The sequence below is a fragment of the Serinus canaria genome, chromosome 28, assembly GCF_022539315.1.
Source record: "Serinus canaria isolate serCan28SL12 chromosome 28, serCan2020, whole genome shotgun sequence".
In the NCBI taxonomy this organism is placed as follows: Eukaryota; Metazoa; Chordata; class Aves; order Passeriformes; family Fringillidae; genus Serinus; species Serinus canaria.
The window spans coordinates 4,391,545-4,411,135 of NC_066341.1; the positions used below are offsets into that span (position 1 = coordinate 4,391,545).

The 19,591-nt window shown below is 59.8% G+C and overlaps 1 protein-coding gene across 1 annotated transcript in view; it reads right to left on the bottom strand.

The window, feature by feature from the left end:
- Positions 1-921: 921 nt before the first annotated feature.
- The window catches only part of UNC13A (unc-13 homolog A), a 37,926-nt gene continuing 19,256 nt past the window's right edge, over positions 922-19,591 (bottom strand). Inside the window, exons 21-42 of the mRNA XM_050986056.1 lie at positions 19,053-19,203; positions 16,158-16,226; positions 15,957-16,046; positions 15,674-15,808; positions 15,269-15,402; positions 14,742-14,827; positions 14,379-14,505; positions 14,202-14,298; positions 13,935-14,078; positions 12,701-12,784; positions 12,406-12,483; positions 12,036-12,124; positions 11,766-11,918; positions 11,524-11,647; positions 8,303-8,341; positions 7,309-7,338; positions 6,166-6,222; positions 5,943-6,023; positions 5,674-5,821; positions 3,231-3,323; positions 2,995-3,154; positions 922-2,736 (exon numbers count right to left, since the gene is read on the bottom strand). Coding sequence (XP_050842013.1) covers positions 2,448-2,736; positions 2,995-3,154; positions 3,231-3,323; positions 5,674-5,821; positions 5,943-6,023; positions 6,166-6,222; positions 7,309-7,338; positions 8,303-8,341; positions 11,524-11,647; positions 11,766-11,918; positions 12,036-12,124; positions 12,406-12,483; positions 12,701-12,784; positions 13,935-14,078; positions 14,202-14,298; positions 14,379-14,505; positions 14,742-14,827; positions 15,269-15,402; positions 15,674-15,808; positions 15,957-16,046; positions 16,158-16,226; positions 19,053-19,203 — 2,458 coding nt within the window. The 3' untranslated portion in view covers positions 922-2,447. The remainder of the gene's footprint in view (positions 2,737-2,994; positions 3,155-3,230; positions 3,324-5,673; positions 5,822-5,942; positions 6,024-6,165; positions 6,223-7,308; positions 7,339-8,302; positions 8,342-11,523; positions 11,648-11,765; positions 11,919-12,035; positions 12,125-12,405; positions 12,484-12,700; positions 12,785-13,934; positions 14,079-14,201; positions 14,299-14,378; positions 14,506-14,741; positions 14,828-15,268; positions 15,403-15,673; positions 15,809-15,956; positions 16,047-16,157; positions 16,227-19,052; positions 19,204-19,591) is intronic.

A 19,591-nucleotide genomic window follows, 5' to 3' on the forward strand; every position in this document is an offset into this window, starting at 1 on the left:
TGGTGGCTGCGCCACAATTCTCAAGGGTGAAGCAGGACTCTGCCAGAGCCCAGGAACAGCTCCAGCTCTTCTGCAGGTCATCAGGGCCCTGCATTCATCAAATCCACATCAATCCAATTTACTGGGGAAAGTGTTTTGATGGACTGTGTCAAAAGTCTCACAGAAGTCTGGGCAGGTGCCATCAACAGCTCACCCTTTATCTGCTGATGGAGTCACCCCATCAGGGAAGGCCACAAGACCAGTGAGGGGTCTTTGCCCTCCATGAGGCTGTGCTGGCTATCCCTGATCACTCCCATGCCTAGCAATTATCAGCACTGTGCAACCTCAGAGGACACAACTGTACCAGCTCTGCAGCTCCTCCCCAGGGAGGCACAGGGGCAGGGGCTGCGCTCTGGGACAGGGACAGGGACAGGAGGCCAGGAAGGGCTGGAGCTGGGCCAGGGTTTGGCATGGAGTTCTTCCCCCCGAGGGTGCTGGGCACTGCCCAGGCTCCCCAGGGAATGGTCCCAGAGCTCCAGGAGCGTTTGGACAGCACTCTCAGGGCTGCTCAGGGTGGGAGTGTTGGGGTGGCTGTGCAGGGACAGGGCCTGGGATCAATGATCCCTGAGGGTCCCTTCGAGCTCAGGAGATCCCAGCATTCTGTGTTCCTGAAGTTCCATTTAACACCTATCCTTGGTTTTGCAAAGGTGCCCTCAGGGAGGCTGAGTGGCAACAAGGATCATCCCTGGGCTATTGGTCCTTGGAGCTGATTAATCTTGGAGCTGGTTATCCTTGGAGCTGGTTAACCCTGGAGCTGGTTAATCCTGGAGCTGGTTAACCTTCAGGTTGGATATCCCTGGTTTTCCCTTTAAAGGTGGAAGTGCTGCACTGAGGAATGCCCCCAGGTGCCCATCCCCTCGCAACTCCCCACAGGAGCCACAGTGAAGGGTGTGCTTTTTAATGTCAGTTATAATAAAATATTTTTACAGAGCCCAAAAAATTCAAAATAGTGCAAAACATCTCACTGTCATGCATCCATGGGAGCCGCCGCGGTGGGCGGGACAGACACACAGGCATCGGTGACACTGTGCTACAGGAGCAGGATTGGTCAGTTCAATCACATGCCAAACAGGACGCTCTGGGGAGGGGGCACAGGGCCAGGGCACCACGGTGGGGCTGCGGGGCCGAGCCCCAGCCCGGCCGTGCAGGAGCAGCCGCTAGAAAAGGGTGTAAACATTGAACAGAAACGAGAGAGCAAAGTGAAACCCTCTGGTCCCAGGCAAACCCTCGAGACAAAGGAGCGTGGGGGCAGTTTGGGGTACCCTGTTTTGGGGTGGGAGGGGGCTGAGAGAGCTGTACTGATTTGTGGGGTCATGAGGCCTCTGCCTGCCCCAGACTCGGAGCAAACTGGCCAGCCGGGGTGGCCACCCCAACACCACACACCCAGCCTCCCACGCACTCGCACGAGACATGCACACCACTTAGCACACAGAAATGGTGCTCACTGGGGAACTGGGGGGCACAGAACTGGTGCTTACTGGGGGACTGGAGGGAGGGCTTCTCTGGGGTGGGGTGGGAAGGGTTTTGCTTGCGCCAAAGAGATCCCATGAGCTGCACTGCTCAGGGATGCCGGTCCCCACTGGCCAGAGCAAAGAGGAACGAGTCCCTCTGCTCAGGTGCCCTCAGCCCCTGCCTCCCCAAGCCCTGGCACCTTGTGGGGGGCAGTGGGGTAGCCCCCACGGTGGCAGCAAGACAGGGAAGACAGGATATGGGCCGGGGGCTGCTCCCGACCCTGGTGATGCTGCTGCCAGCCAGGGAGGGGACCCTGTGCAGGGCCTGTGGGGGCTGCACCCACCAACCCAACAGCCCCAATAGCCCTTCCAGGGGCAGGACACAGCCTGTCCAGCTGCCCTGTATGTACAGGTATTTACATATGTACACGTATGTGCTCAGGGCTGACAGCTGCCCTGCCCTCAGGACACATCAGCACGCTCAGGGATGGGGACAAGGGGCCATCACACTGCGCCAGCCACTCACCAACACCCACATATGGCACAAGACACACACACACCCCCCACAGCCCTTTCCTCATGTCACTCGGTGAGGTGTGGGGCTGGGTGGGACAGTGGAGGTTCAGAAATGAGCCACTGGGGTTCCTCCATCTCAGACAGGCTGGGGAAGGGCAGACTACACCCCTCAGCCAGGCTCGGCTCCAGTCCCTCCCTGCAGCCCCCCCAACACCAGCACCTTCCTGCGGGGTGTGCCGGGGCCCGGCTGTGCTCAGCACCGCTGTCAGCCAGCCATGGTGGCGGGGGGAGGGAGAGGAGGGTCTGTCAGTGCAGCCACAGCACGCCCTCCCCAGCGCCGGGGCAGCGACGCCTCTGTGGCCACTCCTATGGCTTATACACGGCTGGAGGATCCTGTCAGGGGCCGGGAGTGGGGGGCGAGGGCTGGGGGGCCAAAGGACTTTAACTGCTGCCCTCCTCGGCCGAGCGCGTGTCCGACTTGAGCTTGACAAACTCCTTGGCCACCTCGTCGTTGTTGCGCTGCGAGAGGATGCGGAGCACAGTGAGCCCGGTGTCGTCCATGTGGATGCGGCGTCCCAGGGGCAGCCAGCAGGCGCAGCCGGGGCGCTGCAGGATGTCCCGCAGCTGCAGCACGGCGATGCCCACGGTGCGGTCCTCCCGGGCGAAGCAGTAATCCTTCACACACACCTGCAGCTCGTAGCACTCGGGGCCCGTCTCCGTCCCCAGTGTGCTGAGGGGGGCAAGATGGGGTCACACTTCACCTCTAGCCTGGCCATCTAACAGCCCCTACGTGGCTGCTGTCCCCACCTATAGAAAAGCCTTTTCCTTCTTACTCCTGCTCCCCTCTCCCTGCTTCTACCAATGAGAAAATACCTAAAACATCCCATCGGGGATGAACAAACTCCATGGCAAACCCCAGGAGGTCCCCATGCACTGGGGTCACTTCCCCCAGCCTGTCCCCACATCCCCAGCCCGTGGTGCCACTCACAACTGGAAGCTCTCGTTGTACTTGGGGGCCCAGCTGTTGTTCTTGGATTTGGTGGCGAATTTCCTCTTCTTGTCACTGAGGTGGGGCCCGATGATGTTGACCTCAATGAAGGGCCGGAAGATGCCCGAGGTCTGCCACTTGAGGTCATTGGCAGCCACCACTGCAAGGAGGGGACAGGTGAGGCTCACAGAGCACTGTCACCTGCCAGACCCCAGCACCTGGCCAGCAGGACCCACCTTTGACAGTGACTTTGTGCTCGCCACTGCTGGGGTGGGTCAGGAGCTCCACGTGGATGGACACCTCCCCAACTGGGTCATCCACGCCAGAGCCTGTGACGGACAGAGGGAGGAGATGGAAGTGCCTGTTTTCCCAATGTTCCTGACATGCCCTGCCCAACACTAACCCCTCTGAGGAAGCAGGTCACCCACCGTGGGGTGGAAAGGGGTGGGCACTTAGGGTGTGTCCCAAAGGGTTGTGGGCACAGCACTGTGGGTGCAGCAGCTGTGATGGTCATGGCAGGACACCCCCAGCAGCACACTGCCTCTGCTACCCCACCCCTGTGAACCCCCCTTGCTCAGGCAGGGCTGAGGGGCCTGTCCAGGATGGGGCAGAGGACAGTGGCCCGGCTCCTCATGCTCTGGCCACAGAGGGGTGACGTTGTCATGGGCACAGCCCTGGACAGGAGGCACCCAGAGCCCTAGCAGTGTCTCGAGGCTGACCCGCCCCCTTGTACCCCTCCATCCCAGGGACCACACCAAGCCCAGGGGTCCCTGAGCCTGGGGACCAACAGGTCAGCCCACCCCACACCACCCCAGAGCTGTGCATGCACCCATGGGTGAAGGATGGGGGTGCAAGGCAGAGGAACTCTGTGGGTCTGATGGGGCGACAGAGATCCAACAAGGCTCAGTGGGCAGCTCTCAGGGTGGGAAGAGCAGTGGAAGGAGGACATGTCCCCACATGTCACTGAGGGTGCCAGGCCGGGCCAGGGCTGGCAATGGCACATTCCCCTCCATTCCCCAGCCCTGCCCCCGCATGCTGAGCCGGGATGGAGGGGATGGTGGGTGGGGAGGGGGGCTGGGCATGGAAGGCCAAGCGGGAGTGCAGCCCCGGCCCCAGCAGGGTGTGATGGAGGCCAAGCAGGGCCCGCGGGGGGCTCATTCCCTGCGCCCCAGGACAGGCAGGCGGAGCGCGCCGGAGCAGGGCTAGTAATGGTCCTTAGGGCAGCAGGGTGGGCAGGAAGGGCACAGGACGTGGCATGGCCTCCCCTAGGGCCACATGTCCCAGGGGGAGGTCACAGTGGGTGCAAATGTGCTGCACCAGGCAGCAGTACTGGGGAAAATGTGGGGTGGCCAGAGCGTGCGGGCAGACAGGGACAGCCCCTGACCCGCTCTGGGGGATGGTCAATATGGCTGAGCACAGTTCCTCCAAACTCCCCCAGAGCAGCCCCAGGAGTGGCAGTTTGCCCATTCTGGGGGTCCCCAAGGCCGGCGATGCTGGGGGGTCCCCAGGCCAGCCCAGCCCGCAGTGCTGGGACTGTTACTAGCCCAGGCCGGCGGCAGGCAGGTGCAGGGGCGGGTGAGGAGCACACGTACCCTTCTCAGGATAAACCTCTTCACTAAGGGTAAACCTAATCCCTTTCCCACCATGAACTAGTGGGAAGGAGAGAGAAAGAGACAGAGACGGCACAGAGTACACAAAGAGAGGAGGAAGGAGATGAAGGAGGAAGGAGATGACAACAAAGAGAGGAGGGAAGAGATGCAAAAGAATGGAGGAGAGAAGAGATGAAGAAGAGAGATGAGGAAGACAGGACAAAGGAGATGATATATGTGGGGAACAGGAACAGTGCGGTGGGGGGGGGGGAACAAAGAGAAAGAGAGATCAGATCTCGCAGACAGACTGACGGCCAAGCACCCGGACAACACTGCAGCGACACAGGAGTGCCAGGCACCCCCAGCTCCGAGTGTGGGCTCCTGGGGACAGGGTACACCCAGGGGTGCTGGCACCCACCAGACCCAACCCCACGCCCCCAACATGGCTGGCACAGGAGGCACAGACAGGACAGACGTCCCTTGAAGGAGACTCACGGACAGCAAACGCACGTCCCACTCCCCGAGGACGCAGACAAGCCTGGCTGGGGCACCCTGCGGTGGCCCATGACCACCACCGAGCAGCTCAGGGCCCACCTCCAGCAGCCAAGGAATAGAATAAAGGGCAGAATTTAGAGTTGAGGGCTGATCCTACCCTGGAAGGTGCCCAGCATCCTGCACTGCACACCAGAGCCCAGATCAGGGGCTTGGGCACCCAGCACGCCCAGGACAGGCCCTGGCACAGCATCCAGATCCCATGGACCCTGTGACTGGTCTGTGCTGGGTGCCTGGGGCCATCCAGAGGGGACAAACACTGTGACACCTGGCCAGAGGGTGACCTTCCCCCCACCCACAGGCCCCATTTCCATGGGGACCCACTGCTCTTGCTGGTGGGGAGCTGGGGAGTGCCAGGCTGCTGCTGGGCACCACGGGCCCCTCTTCACCTGCAAGGCACGGGAGAAAAAAGCCCTTTCCTTCCCCACCCTTCTCTTCCCCACCATAGGCCTGGCTGGGGCCCCCAGCCCACTGGGACAGAGCCAAGGTGGTCCTGGCCATGGGGCAGGCTGGGGAGGACAAGGGCAGCATGTCCTACCCTGTGACGACTGGGTCTGCACGAAAGTTTTGATGAGGAGGTCTGTGGCCTGGGTGTAGAGGGACAGGGCGTAGCGCAGGGACTGCAGGTCAGGGCTCTTCTCCAGGAACGTTTTCTTCAGCCCCACGCCACCAGCATGGAAGTATTGCTGGAGGGGGAAAGGCTTCAGGATGCTCACAAGTTCTGTGAGGGTCCCCCTGGTTGTCCCCATGCCTGGGCCTCAGGGTCAGAGCCTCGTGGGCACACCAAATGCCCCAGAGTGCCCTCACCTTGATGGTGTCCAGTGCCAGCTCCACGACGGCACACTGCTTCGGGGTCAGGCTCTTGGCTTCCTCACGCACCATGTGGTCCTGGGGGACACAGATCCTGCTCTCAGCACAGCACCAGGACCCTTGCCGACCCCAGCCCAGCCAGCAAGGGGGCAGTGCTGGGGTCCTGGCAGCAGTGGTACTGGCACTCACCCTGGAACAGAGCCAGCCCCCCAGCCCTCACCTTCAGCTTGGAAAGCTGCCCCAGCTCCTTGGCCGCGTTGAAAATCATCTGTGTGCCCTGCAGAGAGCAAAGAAACAGGGACAGCCACAGTGAGCAGCCGGGCGGGGGGTAGCATGGCCAGGCTGGGCACATCCTGCCAGAAGCTTCCTGCAGATCCAGGGGCTCCTCCAGGCTCCAGGGGACAGCAGCCAGGAAGGTGACACAGGTACCAGGCTGGCAGCCCCAAGTTCTCAGCACAGCTGTGAGGCTGCAGGCTTGGGGACCCCAGGGCAGGACGCCACCCTGGCATCACCCTTGGCTCTGCTCAGCACAAGCAGCTTGACCCAAGAGTCCCATCCTGCTTCCTGTGCTCCAGGCACCTGCTCCAGCATCCAGCAGGGCCTGGCACAGCAGGGAACTGACTACTCGGATGTCAGACCCAGTGGGAGCAGAGCACGAGAGCGAGGGACAGCGGGCACAGGAGGACGTGGCCTGGACCCCACAGCCACCAAACAGCCCCTGGCCACATGGAGCCCTGCCCAGCCCCAGCAGACCCAGGGATGTTCCCAGCCCCTTCCCCCAGGTGGGAGACCTCTGCCTGACCTGTGCCCCCACCATGGCAGGGGCCATGGGACCATTCTGTGGGGCCCACAGGCACAGCAGCTCCCTGAATGGGCAGACTGTGCTCGCTGCCCTGGGCTGGCATCTCTGACTGGGCTGAGCACAAGCTCTCCTCCTCAGCTCCTCCAGTGTGCAAATGCAACTGGATAAACTGGGGCCCAGAGACCTCCACTATCTTCCCTCTCCCAGCACCAGTAGCTCCAGTCCCTCCCAACACAGGAACCTCAGCATCTCTCCCATTAACCAGTACCTTCTACAGAGGTCTGCCCCCTCCATGCCCACATCTGGTATGCTCCCATTAACCCTTTGTGCCCACCCCTCTGCCCACCCAGTTCTGTCCCATTAATTCCACCCTCACTGTTCCCATCTCTCCCAGCCAGTGGACAGTCTGGGAGCAGGGGACACTGGTGTCCCCAAAACAGAGCACAAGAGGACACGGTACTGAGCTCAGAGTCCCCAACCCAGAGCACAAGGGACAAGGGACAAGGGGAGGGAAGAGGAGAGAGCAGTGCCAAGTGGGGAGCAGAAGAGCCATGTCCTTACTTCAGTGTGACTGGGCAGCTTCACCCTGCTCTGGAAGAGAACAGCAAGGGACAGTTACTGGTGGCCCCAGCAGCATTTGGCCGCGGCTCCAGGCCCCCCCATCCCCTGGCCAGGAGGGCTCTGGCCCTGTACTCTCGTCTGGCTCTGCCCAGCTCTCTGCTGGTGGCACTGGTTGGGCACCAGTTCACAGCTGCAAAGGCTCAGCCCCTGCCCGCGCTGGTGGAACTGAGATGAGTGTGCCAGGTCTCTTCTGAGGATGGGCAGGTTTGCTCCCCACCCCAGTTGGGGCTGGGAGATCAGAGGGAATCAGCTCACCCAGCACACTCAGCAAACTGGGCAGGAGCCAGTGTCCCCCAGGAGAGGAGGGGGAGCCGCAGGCATTGCCCAGATGGATGCTGGCATGGCTCTTCCCAGGAACCAGGATCTGGGGAGCAGGCTGGGGTCACTGCTGCCCCCGCCTCAGCCAGGGCAAGAGCCCATGTGCTGGAGGAAAGCCCTTGGAGCAGGGCTGGGGCTCAGCAAAGGAAGGGGGAGCAGGCTCAGAGATCCAGGGGATCCCAGCAGCCCCAGGGCCCTCACTGTGCCCAGCAAGGCCCAGCACAGGGGGTCCCCTCTTCCTGAGCCTCCCACAGTGGGATGGGGGTGTGTGGAGGGTCTGCCATGCACAGGGTCTCACCCCCTTGCTGTCCCACCAGGCAGCTGGTGCTGAGGGCTGTGGGGCACTGTTCCCCACGGGGATGGGTGACACCCCACATCTGCCCCACGGGGACTGAACACCACAGAGCCCCCACTCCCTACCCCGGGGACACACAGAACTGGGGCTGTCCCCAGCACACAGCACAGCACACCTCACCACAACACCACGCAGGCAACAGCACATCCAGACAGCACAACAGAGGAAGCACGGACAAGCCTGGACCTGCACAGCAGGCGGGTGTGAGACCACGAGTGTGGCCCCGGGGTGGTGACACACACGGAGCCCACAGCTATTTACCTTCTCTGTCCCCTTGCCATGTTTTCTCAAGAGCGTGCCCTGTAGAAGCAATGTCAGAGGTTGAGTGTGGGGTGGGGGGACAGCATGGGACAGGACACAGGGGCACAGGTGGCAGAGACATCACAAGCTCCTGAAGGATAGCCAGTGGGGGATTGGTCCCCACCGGGATACTCAGTGAGGGCCCGGTGTCATCAGGGTGCTGGATCACCACTGGAAAGCAGGATGTTGCACTGCTGGAGAACTTGTCCTCACACTGGGACACTGCTGGGATGCAGGGATGCTGAACCTATGAGGATGAGCCTTGCTGGGATACAGAGATGCTGAATCCGTGAGGGATGATCCTTGCTGGAATACAGGATCCAGCTGTGTGTGGGCAGGCTCTGGTGCCCCCACACATCCTGCTTCAGCTCTGGCAGGTGCTTCCAGCACTGGGGAGGGAGCAGGGAGGGAGTAGCTGGGATTTGGCTTTGGCACGCAGAGCTCTGGTTTGTGGAGCTGGGTCCAGTGTCAGCCCCACACTGGCCCAGGCAAGAGGAACTGTGTGAAATGAGCCACAGTGCCATGTGGGGATGAGCTCGGCTCTCAGCACCGACTGCTGGAGTCAGGAAAAGGGAGCATGGAGTCAGCTGGCTGGAAAGCCTCAGAAGGAACAAGCAGCACAAGTACAGCCAAATAGGGCTGCCAGGAGGGGTTCTGGCCCTGGCACAGGGTGATGGGTGAACAAGAGGAGCATGTCCCACACAGAGCTGACACTGCTCTGTAGCCCAGAGCCTCAGCAAAGCTGGGACATGGGGCTCCTACAAGGTCCCCATGAGGTCCTCATGAGGTTCCCATGAGATCTGAGGGGATACTCAGCCACAGGCTGCCCCCAAGACTTCCCCAAATGCTGCTGTTGGACACAAAAAGTGTTGGGGGACCGCAGAGGGGTGTTTGTCCCTGCAGGGATTGACACCAGCACCCAGCAGCTGGCTCCCAGTGCTCTTCCTGCACAGGTCCTGGGTCACAACAGGGGTGGGGACAAGACTGGAGTGGAGAGGAATTGCCCTTCCCTTGCCCCCAGGGGCATAAACCCACAGCCACAGACTGGTCAGAAGAGGACAGAAGGAAACTGCTCAGTCAAAGCCATGCAAGGACCCAGCAGCAATGCCGAGAAGGGAACCAGCAGTCTGGGTTCCCAGGGTCACATCCCGACCAGGGAAGGAGTCTCACGACTCGTGCCAGCAGCCTGCCCCAACACCGAGCCCCCGGGCCAGGGACCGCCGCGTCCCCCGAGAGACTCCTCCTCCTCCTCCTGGCAGGGAAAACCTCTGCCCTCACCCCCATCAAAGCCAGACCCCAGCCAGGGCCTCGAGGGGAAACTGAGGCACGAGGGAAAGGACGAGCAGCCCTGATTGCAGGCACACACGCTCCCTGCTCGTGCCTCCCGCGGTATTCCTCCCCTCAGCACGGAGCCCAGGTTTGGCAGTCCCCGATGACATGGCACTGCCATCACCGTCCCCTCCCACCCCATCACTCCCCCTTGTCCCTCTCCACATCCCGGCACTGCCAATCTGTCCAAGGCCTCTCCACCCACCACATCCCGGAGGGGCTGGCATGTGCCGGCCAGGAGCCAGTGCCAGGCAGGGGCGGGGACCAGGAGCTGGACCAGGTCAGGAGCCAAAGGAGGGTGTGGGGAGGGCACGGGCAGCCACACAAGACAAGAACCGGCGAGGCCAGGACCGACACAGAGCAGACAGACAGACAGACAGACAGGGAGCTGCCGTACTTACAATCATCTGCCATTGAGAGGCGAGAGGAGCAATTGGAGAGAACAACCGTGACGTGAGTGTCGGCCCCCGCCTCCTCCATCCTCCCCAGCGCCAGCCCTGGCTGCCCCCCACCCCCAGCAGCGCCACGGCTGTTCCCCGGCCGCAGCACTGAGTACCACTGCCCTGCCACTGCACCGCAGGCCCTGCACAGCCCCCGAGGAGCCCCAGACTCACCTGCCCAGTCCCTCCTGACTGTGGGCAGGGAGCTTTAGCCCAGGGGGGCTCAGTTCCAGGGACCCCAGTCAACACCTGGCTCTGACATGGACTCCCAAAACACAAACCTGTCCAGCCACCCTGTGGGCTGGCACCCAGGGACACCTGGGCAGGATATCCCCTGCCCAAGGAGCCACTCCCAGCACAGCTTTCTCCAGGGACTCTCTGCCCTCAGGAAAATCACCCAACAGAGCCACATGTCCATGTCCCCTCCTCTGCCCTAGGACAGACCCCGCTGTCTTGACAGCCTGGCTGGAAAGAGACTGGGATGGGGACTGAGACTCAGTGGCACCAGCATCCCTATGAAATTTGGCCACCTTTGGCCAAGGGTGTGTGAGCCCAGTCAGAAGTGACACGGGGCTGACCTGAGCCAGGCTCAGGGCTGTGACACGGTGACAGTGAAGTGGCACCACTGAGGGCTGACATGTCACCACTGTGCCGTCCCTCACAGACACAGCACAGGAGCTCCACAGTCCCAGAAAGGTGACATAAAGGCTGACAGCTCCAGGAACTCCAAGAAGGAGCCTGAGCCCAGCTTTGTAATGGTGACAAAAGCCACCAAAGAGTGACAGGTGTGTGGCTGGTTGAGAGCATTCAGTGTCACCCTTTCCTGTCTGACTTCGAAGGAACCACCTCAGAAGGCTTCAGTTGCAGGGGGGAGGGCAGACAAACAGCAATGTGATATGGCCTCAGAAAGGGATCATTCTTGCTCTGCTTTCCTAAACCCCCCAGGAGCAAGGAACAGCTCAGCCCTGCTGGAGAATATGTCTCCCCATCCTCATGAAACCCCCAGCCCCTCAACAAGGCAAACAGACAGCATCTCCCCACACTCCAGGAGCCCCTGGATTCACCTCCTGGCACAGGGAGCATGCCCACAGCCAGTGTAGATCAGTGTGGCATGGGATGCTGTCCCAGCTCTGAGGGAAGGATGGATAAGAAAGGGCCAGTGTCCCCTCTTGATGCCACAACAGAGGTGGCAGGAAGGTCCTTCGCCAAAGCCAATCAAGAAGGTTATGGAGCAAGGATGACCTATCTCTCTTCCATCCTTTCCCTGGCCAGGAGCTGGACATGGGTTTGGAGACATCAGTGAAGTCCCCACCCTCTCACATGCCATGAGGGCACCTGGCCAGCCATGTCCCACACTGGCCCCAGTCAGTCACCTGTGTTTCAGGGTCCCTGGTCCCTCTGCCCATCACTCACCGTCTGGTCTGTGAGTGGGGGTAGGACGATGGTCTTCTCCATGGTGTTCATCACCAGCTTCCAGAGCTCCTTCAGCACCCGCTTCAGCACCGTCTTCTCACAGATCTTGGCAAAGAGCGTCAGGCTGCGAGAGGAGATCCCATGTGTCACCCCTCCCGTGCACTCAGACTCTGGAGGTCCCCCACACTGCCTGACAAGGCCAGGAGGGGCAGGGTGGAGGTTCCAGCTGCTTCCACGCTCACTTGCTGTCCAGCAGGTCCATGATGGGCTGCAGGACATTGTCGGCGTCCTGCGCGACACTGCTGCAGGTGCTGGCGGGGACGTTGCCGGTGCCCTTCACCTGGCTCAGGATATCACCCATCTGCTTCACACACTCCTCAATGTGTGGCTGGAAACTGGGGACCACAACACGCAGGCAGCTCAGCATATCCCCCCCAGAGCCCCTGGACACAGCTTCTGGACCCCCAGAGCTCTCCTTTGCCCACTGCCCCTGCCCTCTCACCCAGCTGTACCTGGTGGCAAAGACTCGGCTCAGATCATCCAGGACGTTGTTAAGTTTCACCTGCAGTTCTTTAAGGATATCACTGGCTTCTGTGTCCAGCTGCAGGAGGAACAGGTTGTTGAAGCTAACAGGCCTCCTGAATCAGCCCTCAGGGAAGTTTCTGCATCCCAAATGCATCCCTGGGCAGGGTGAAGCCATTCCCAGTCTGATATGGTGAGAGAGCAGGGTGCCATGGGGTGGGACAGTGTGACCCCACACAAGAGTGAGAAAGGGGTCTGCTCCCAACACTGGGGAACTGGACACGGGGCTACCTCAGGGGGAAAGGGAATGATCCAACTCCCCAGAGGGCTCCCTCCTGCGGCCTCCCTCCCCATACTCACATCCTTCCCACCCATGGCTTCAAACATCTTCTCAAGCTGGACACGGAGCTGCTGGATGTTGTTCATCAGGATGCAGGGCTGGAGGGATGGGATGGAGGGGGAGGTCAGCACCAATAAATAAGGCTGGGACAGCTGCCCACAGCCCCAGGACCCTCCCACCTTGCACTGGGGGTTGTGAGGACAGGGATGGCACGGAAGCCACCCTGGCAGTCTGTCAAGAACTGCCATCAGCAAGGGACCGATCCACCCTGGGGTTGAGGTGACATGTGGGGACAGCAAAAGGGAGGTACATCACCACTTTCTCCTTTTCCTTGGAGCAGTAGGAGGCAAAATCCTTGGAGATGATCTCAGCATACTGGAGCAGCACATTGCTGATGGTCTGCAGCCAAACAGGGCACCAAGGAAGACACCCAGACAGCAGCAGCAAAGGGTAAGAAGGGAGAGAAGGAAACCGTGAGTCCAACAGCAGTGAAACAACCTCTGGATACATACAGGGAGCCCCCAGACCCTCTGGCCTCATGGATCACAGAATCATGGAATCATTAAGGTTGGAAAAGCCCTATAAATTCAAGTCCAACCATCACCTCAGCACGACCATCATGTTCGCCACTAAACCATATCCTCAAGTGCCACATCCACATGTTTTTTAAACACTTCCAGGGATGGGGACTTCACTGCTGCCCTGGGCAGCCCGTACCAGGGCTGGACAAACCTTTCAGTGAAGAAATTTTACCAACATCCAACCCAAATTTCCCCTGGCACAACTTGTGGCCGTTTCCTCTCCTCCTGTCCCTGTTCTCTGGGGACAGAGCCTGACCCCCCCTGGCTGTCCCCTCTTGTCAGAGAGTTGTGCAGAGCCAGAAGGTCCCCCCTGAGCCTCCTTTCCTCCAGGCTGAGACTCCCCAGGTCCCTCAGCTGCTCCTGGTGCTCCAGACCCTTACCCAGCTCCGTTCCCTTCTCTGGACATGCTTCAGCTCTTCAATGTCCTTCTTGTAATGAGGCACCCCAAACTGACCCCAGGATGTGAGGTAGGGCCTCAGCAGTGCCCAGCACAGGGGGGTAATCACTGCCCTGGTCCTACTGGCCACACCACTGCTAGTACAGACCAGGTGCCATTGGCCTTCTTGCCCACCTGGGCACACATGACTCATGTTCATGCAGCTCCTGTAGTTCAGGAGCCACATGGGCACAGCCACTGGAAGTCAGATCCAGCACAGCTGGTCTCCATGGGCTGCTCCAGCACAGCTGCGAAGGCAACAGCCACCAAGCCTGCATGCAACTCCCTCCTACATTGCAGCAAGATTAGATTTAATTAATCTATATTAATTAAGCAAATAACTTATCAATTATCTCATAATTAATTAACTAATATCCTGTGCTAGCAGAGCTGGGAGTGTTCTGGTGTGTGTTGGTAGCATACTGGCTGCCCATAGCTGGATGGAGGGGGCACAGGTAGCCCAGGAGCCCCTGGCAGGCCTGGCACTGGGGTCCCAGGGATGGTGCTGACCCCTACCCTGGCAGGTGCCCACCTTGGCAAACCGTCGCATGTAGTGCCCCACAATCTGGGGGTCAGGGCACTCCAGCTTCTTGATGATCTCAAAGCTCTGGTTGAGCTGGGAGAAAACATCCACCACAGAGCAGGAGAAGAGCGCATGCTCCGAGGTCTGCTGGAACTGTAGGAGTGAGACGAGGTGTCAGCAGGATGTGTGGGGGAGATTTTGGCCCCAGTCAGGACATACTGGGTATCAAGGGACAAGCCTTCTCCTCTGAGACTGCACCCCTAGTCCTGCTCATACCCCATCCTTCTTGTCCCGCTCCAGTGCTCCGTGCAGGAAATCCCGTGACACCTCTTCATTCTCATCCAGCCACTGGATGACAAAGGGCTCGAACCAGCTGGAAGAGAGACCCACCCGTGGTGAGGCCAGCAGCCTTCGTGGTGCCAGTCCCCTGTCCGGCCCCAGGGCTGCACTCACGCGGGGTACTCGGGCACGCGGCTCTTGAAGGAGGGCAGCTCCGTGACGTACTCGTTGTATAGCCACTTCACCTTGAAATGCAGGTTCATGTAGTCTGCACTCTTGCACAGGCGGTGCTTCTCGTGCTCTGCATGGGGAAAGAGCCTGGGGCTCACTCTGAGTCCCAAATCTGGGGCGTGGCTCCCCAGGGGCAGCTCCAGTGTAAAAAGGTTGAAGTGCTTGGGGGGGGGGGGTGGTGGTAAGCTATGCATGGTGTTGATGAGGAGATGAAATGGGTTTGCCCAGGGAACAGGTGAGGTGTGAGCTGAGGACAGCTCCTGCCTGGTTTCCTCCCCCTGGCTGAGAGTGGCAGGTGGGACTCACCCTCCATGGCGTACTTCATGTCCTGAGCAAAGAGGTTCCACATCACCTCAGCACTGATCTTCCCCACGTTCAGTTCCTGGGGGAACCTGGGGCGAGGGGAGAGTGTGAATCACAGAATCACTGAGGGTGGAAAAGACCTCCAAGGTCATCGAGTCCAACCTGTGAATGATCCCCCTGTTGCCACCTAGCCCAAAGCACTGAGCGCCAGATCCAGGCCTTCCTTGGACAACTCCAGAGATAGGGACTCCAAACTTCTTTGGGCAGCCCCATTCAATGCCTGACCACCCTTTCCATGAATTCTTCCTTATGTTTGACCTGAACCTCCCCAGCACAGCTCGAGGTTATGAACACAGGGTGAATGAGCCCTCCATGTGGACAGACATCCCTCACACACCTCCCAGCAGTCTCAGCTTTTCCATCTATAGAATAGATGTCATAACCAGTTCCAAAGGCCTCAAGATCCTACTGCCTCCACATGGGCACCCTTTGTGGGCACAGCAGTGTCCCCTTCCCCAGCACCTACTCACTGGTTCAGGCAGGGTGTGTAGGAGTTCTTGTCTTCCTCAATAATGGAGACAATCAGGGTGATGAGCTTTGACCAGAAATCCAGGTTTTTGATGCTGGGGCCCTGCTCCTCGGGGGGCACCTCACCTTTCTTAGTCTGGAGGGGTAGGGACATAGTGGAAAATTTGGTCACCCCAGTGCAGGGATCAACTTTGTGTTGGGGCTAACAAGGGAGCAGGAGGGAATACCCTGGAGGTCCCATGCAACCCCCTTTGTCTGTCCTGATCTCAACCCCACAGCTCCAACTCCAAGGCCTGGGGATCATTCTGCACAGGACTGAGCACTCTGGAGAGGGAGCAGGAGCATGAGGAAAAGGAGATGGGCATGGGATGGGGAGGTCAGTGCCCAGCATCCCCCTGCCCACGCACCGGGTCTGTCTGGTACTCGCGGCTGTAGAGCTCGTGGCAGTTGTTGAAGATGTACTCATAGGTGGAGTTGAGACAGGCCTTCACACAGTCCTTCACCACCTGGCTGGCTCGTGGGGGGCTCTGCAGCTCCTGGACCTGGTGTGCAGAGTGGGCATGGTGTTTAGAGCACCCCCACACCCCACCCAGGAGCACCACAGGCCAGCACAACCCCAACCCACAGAGAACCAGGGCCAAAGGGAGTCAGATCCCCTGAGGGACCGGGAAAGCAGGGCCCCAGCAGTACCTTCATCCGAAAGAAGGTGATGCTGGTCAGCAAATCCACTGTGGACTTCAGGTCCTGTAGCCGTTCGGGGCTGCTGGCAGGGAAGTTGTTCTGGAAAGGAAACAGGGGACTTGCCCTCAAAATTCACAAGGGCAAGTGAGGGCGAGGGAGCAGCCACCTGCTGCTTCAGGTGGGGACACTGAGGCAGGGCAGGCACCTTACCCGGTACATGGAGAGGTCGATGCGCAGGGAGTTGTGCAGCTGGTCCAGGAGCTTGACAAAGCGATCTTTCTGTGGAGAGACGCCCCGGGGGCAGATGAGCAGGGGAAAGGCGGCAGGGACCGATCCCCCACCCTTGTCTCTCTCTGCTCTCAGCTCAGCCCTCACTCATCCCTCTCCTTCCTTCCTTCCTTCCTTCCTTCCTTCCTTCCTCCGTCCTGCCGGCCTGTCCTTCCGTTCCTGCCCCTTCCTTCCGGCCGTCCTGCCTTCCGTCCTTCCCGTCCAGTCCTTCCGTCCTGCCTGCCTTCCTTCCCCTCCGTCCGTCCTTCCTTCCGTCCGTCCTTGCCTTCCTTCCTGCCGTCCTTCCTTCCCTCCTTCCCTCCGTCCTCCTTCCCTCCTGCCTCTCCCGCTCCCTCCTTCCCGTTCCTCCCCTCCTTCCCTCCTTCCCTTTCCCTCCTTCACTTGCCTTCCTGGGGGTCCTTCTTCCGTTTCCTTCCCTTCCTTTTCCTTTTCCTTCCTTCCCTTCCGTATCGCGCTTCGCAGTTCCTTCCTTCCTTCCTTCCTTCCGTTCCTCCTCCTTCCTTCCTTCCTTCGCTTTCTCATGTCCTTCCCCTCTTCCGTTCCTGCTTCCTTCCTGTCGCTTTCCTCCTCCTCCATTCCTTCCGCTGCATGATTCTATCCCTTCTTCCTTCCTTCCCTTTCCTAGTCCCTGCCTTCCTTCTCTTCCTTTTGCTTTCCTTTCCTTTCCGTTCCTTTGGGTCCTCCGGGGTGGAGTCCGGGCCTACCTTCCGTTAGCCTGAATATTTCCTCTTTTCTTCCTTCTTGTCTCTCCTCCTCGCGCTTCCCTTAACTGCTTGATGTGCCCTATTTCCCGTTAGCTTTCCTGGATCGTCTTCCTTCCTTCCTTCCTTCCTTCCTTCCTTCCTTCCTTCCTTCCTTCCTTCCTTCCTTCCCCCTGAATGGGCAGGGCAGGACATGTCTGCAGAGAAGAGCACCTCCTTGCTGGTGGCTGGGGCTCATTTGAAGCCCTCAGCAGCTCCTGGGGCACATGTGGACGTGCCAGGTGAGGTTCAGGATGGAGAGGCGACACCACTGTCTTTGCTGGGAGGCTGACAGGCTGCTCTGTCTGCCCTGCCCACTAGAACACTCCTGAGCCTGCACTCAGGACAAGAGCTGGGAGAGGGGCTGCAGGATCAGTAGCCCCTCGACTGGGGCTTTCCAAGAGCTCAGGAAAAGGGGCAGGGAAAGGATGTGCAGTGGTGGCCCATCTTGAGGGTGGCCCCAGGAGTTGGACATTTCCATGACTCCTCACTCACCCCACTGGGCTGCATCAAGGGACATGGGCAGGGAACACCCCGTGTGGGGGTTCTCCACTGGGGCTGAGGGGCTGTAGTTCAGCTCAGCCCAATTCCCACCCAGGGAGCACAGAGCAGAAGGATGCAAATTCCATCTTGGGTTGTGGATTGGATCAGGGGTCACAGCTGATGGCAAAGCAACTCATCACAGAGTCCCAGACTAGTTTGGGTTGAAAGGGACCTTAAGGAACACCTTGTCCCACCCCCTGCTATGGGCAAGGACACCTTCCACTAGCCCAGGTTGCTCCAAGTCCTGTCCAGTCTAGTCTTGAACATTTCCAGAGATGAAACAGCCATGGCTGCTCTCAGGTCAACCTCAGTCCTTACTCCCTCACAGGGAAGAATTTCTTCCCAATATTGGCCCCAAAATGTTGTTGGGGAGCATTTCCCTTTGCGTTCCTGCTGGTGGAGAGGCTTTGGACAGCCATGTGGGCCTGCCATAAGAGCCCTGGGCTCCCCCCTCAGCACTGGCTATACAGGTCAGGGCTGACCCGCAGGGCTCTGGAGAGTCCGGAGCAGCGTCTGAGTCCTGGACAAGAGCACAGGGGTGGGATGGGCAGCGAGCCCATGGCTCGGCCATGGCCACAGCCTGTGCTGGACACTGCAAACCTCTGGCGCTGGCGGGGATGGCCCAGCCGGGCCCTGGGCCGGGCCGTGCGTCCCCAACACCCAAGGAGTGGCTGCAGCACTCTAACACTGGACACGACGGTACTCAGGGTTAAAGCAACACGGCCGGGCACTTTAGGACCCAACCTTAGGCTCTCTAAAAAAGAGAAAGAGACAAGTTTTTAAAATTCTCCATGTCAGAGAAAAGGCGGGTTTTTGGTTTCCTTCTCCTGCATGATCCGGAGGCACAGCTCTCTCGGCTCTAGCTACCCCCTGCAACAGGAACGGGGAGGTGAGCCAGAGCTGCCCGGAGCTGTGCTTGGTCCTGGCTGTGTCCCTGGCTACCCAGCACCTTGCTGCACCCGGGGCTGGGCACTGACCCTGGCTCGACCCATGCACATCCAGAGCAACCATTTCCGGCTTCTGGAATGGCACGGCTGGGGGAGCCGAGGTGAGGGCTCAGCCCCTCGTCGCCCACGTCCCCGAGGGGCACCCAGCCCTGCCACAAACTCGTCCCACTTGGCACACAGTGGTGCTGGCACAACCGGCTGAGTTTGCAGCAGGCTGGGGTCCCCCAAAGCCCACGAGGCTGTGCAAGACCTCCCAGGAAGTGTAGACGTGGGTCATGGTCACATGCTTCTGATTTTGCCACCAAGGTGGCCCCCCCTCCTGGAAGGCTGCCACTCAGTTTGTTCAGGCTCCCATAATAAATAGGGGAGCAAATTTAGCCCTTCTCCTGGGAAGGTGGTGGCTCTTTTCCTTCCTGAAGTACAGGAGCAGGATGACTTTTGGGGCAAGCAGGGGCTGACCCCACTGCTGCCTGGCTGCAGTTTGGAGCGGGGTGTTTTGCACAGCTCGTTTTGCTTCTCGAGCCCCCCACCCCCTCCCAAAGAAAGGAGAGAAGAAAAAAAGAGCGTTTACGTACCATGGGACTTACCCCGAAATTGGAGGCGGCGAAGCGGTCAGAGGCATTGGCATTGCTGGAGGCCGTGGTGTGGGCATAGTAGGCATTGATGTTGGCCAGCAGGGTGCTCATCACCGCAGGCACACCAGGGCACATGTACTTGGAGGAGAGGCAAGCAAAATGCCTATGGAGAGAGGTGGCAGCAGAGGGTTTAGGGCCATGGGAAGGGAATGCAGGGTTTGGGGTGCATAAGTCATTGAATCCCATTGAATCCCAGAGCATCCCAAATTGGAAGGGACCCACAGGGATCATCAGTGCAGCCCCTGTCCCTGCACAGCCACCCCAACACCCCCACCCTGAGCAGCCCTGAGAGTGCCGTCCAAATGCTCCTGGAGCTCTGGGACCATTCCCTGGGGAGCCTGGGCAGTGCCCAGCAACCTCGGGGGAAAGAACCTTGCCCTGAGCTCCATGCCAAGCCCTGGCCCAGCTCCAGCCCTTCCTGGCCTTCTGTCCCTGTCCCTGTCCCAGAGCTCAGCCCCTGCCCCTGTGCCTCCCCTGGGGAGGAGCTGCAG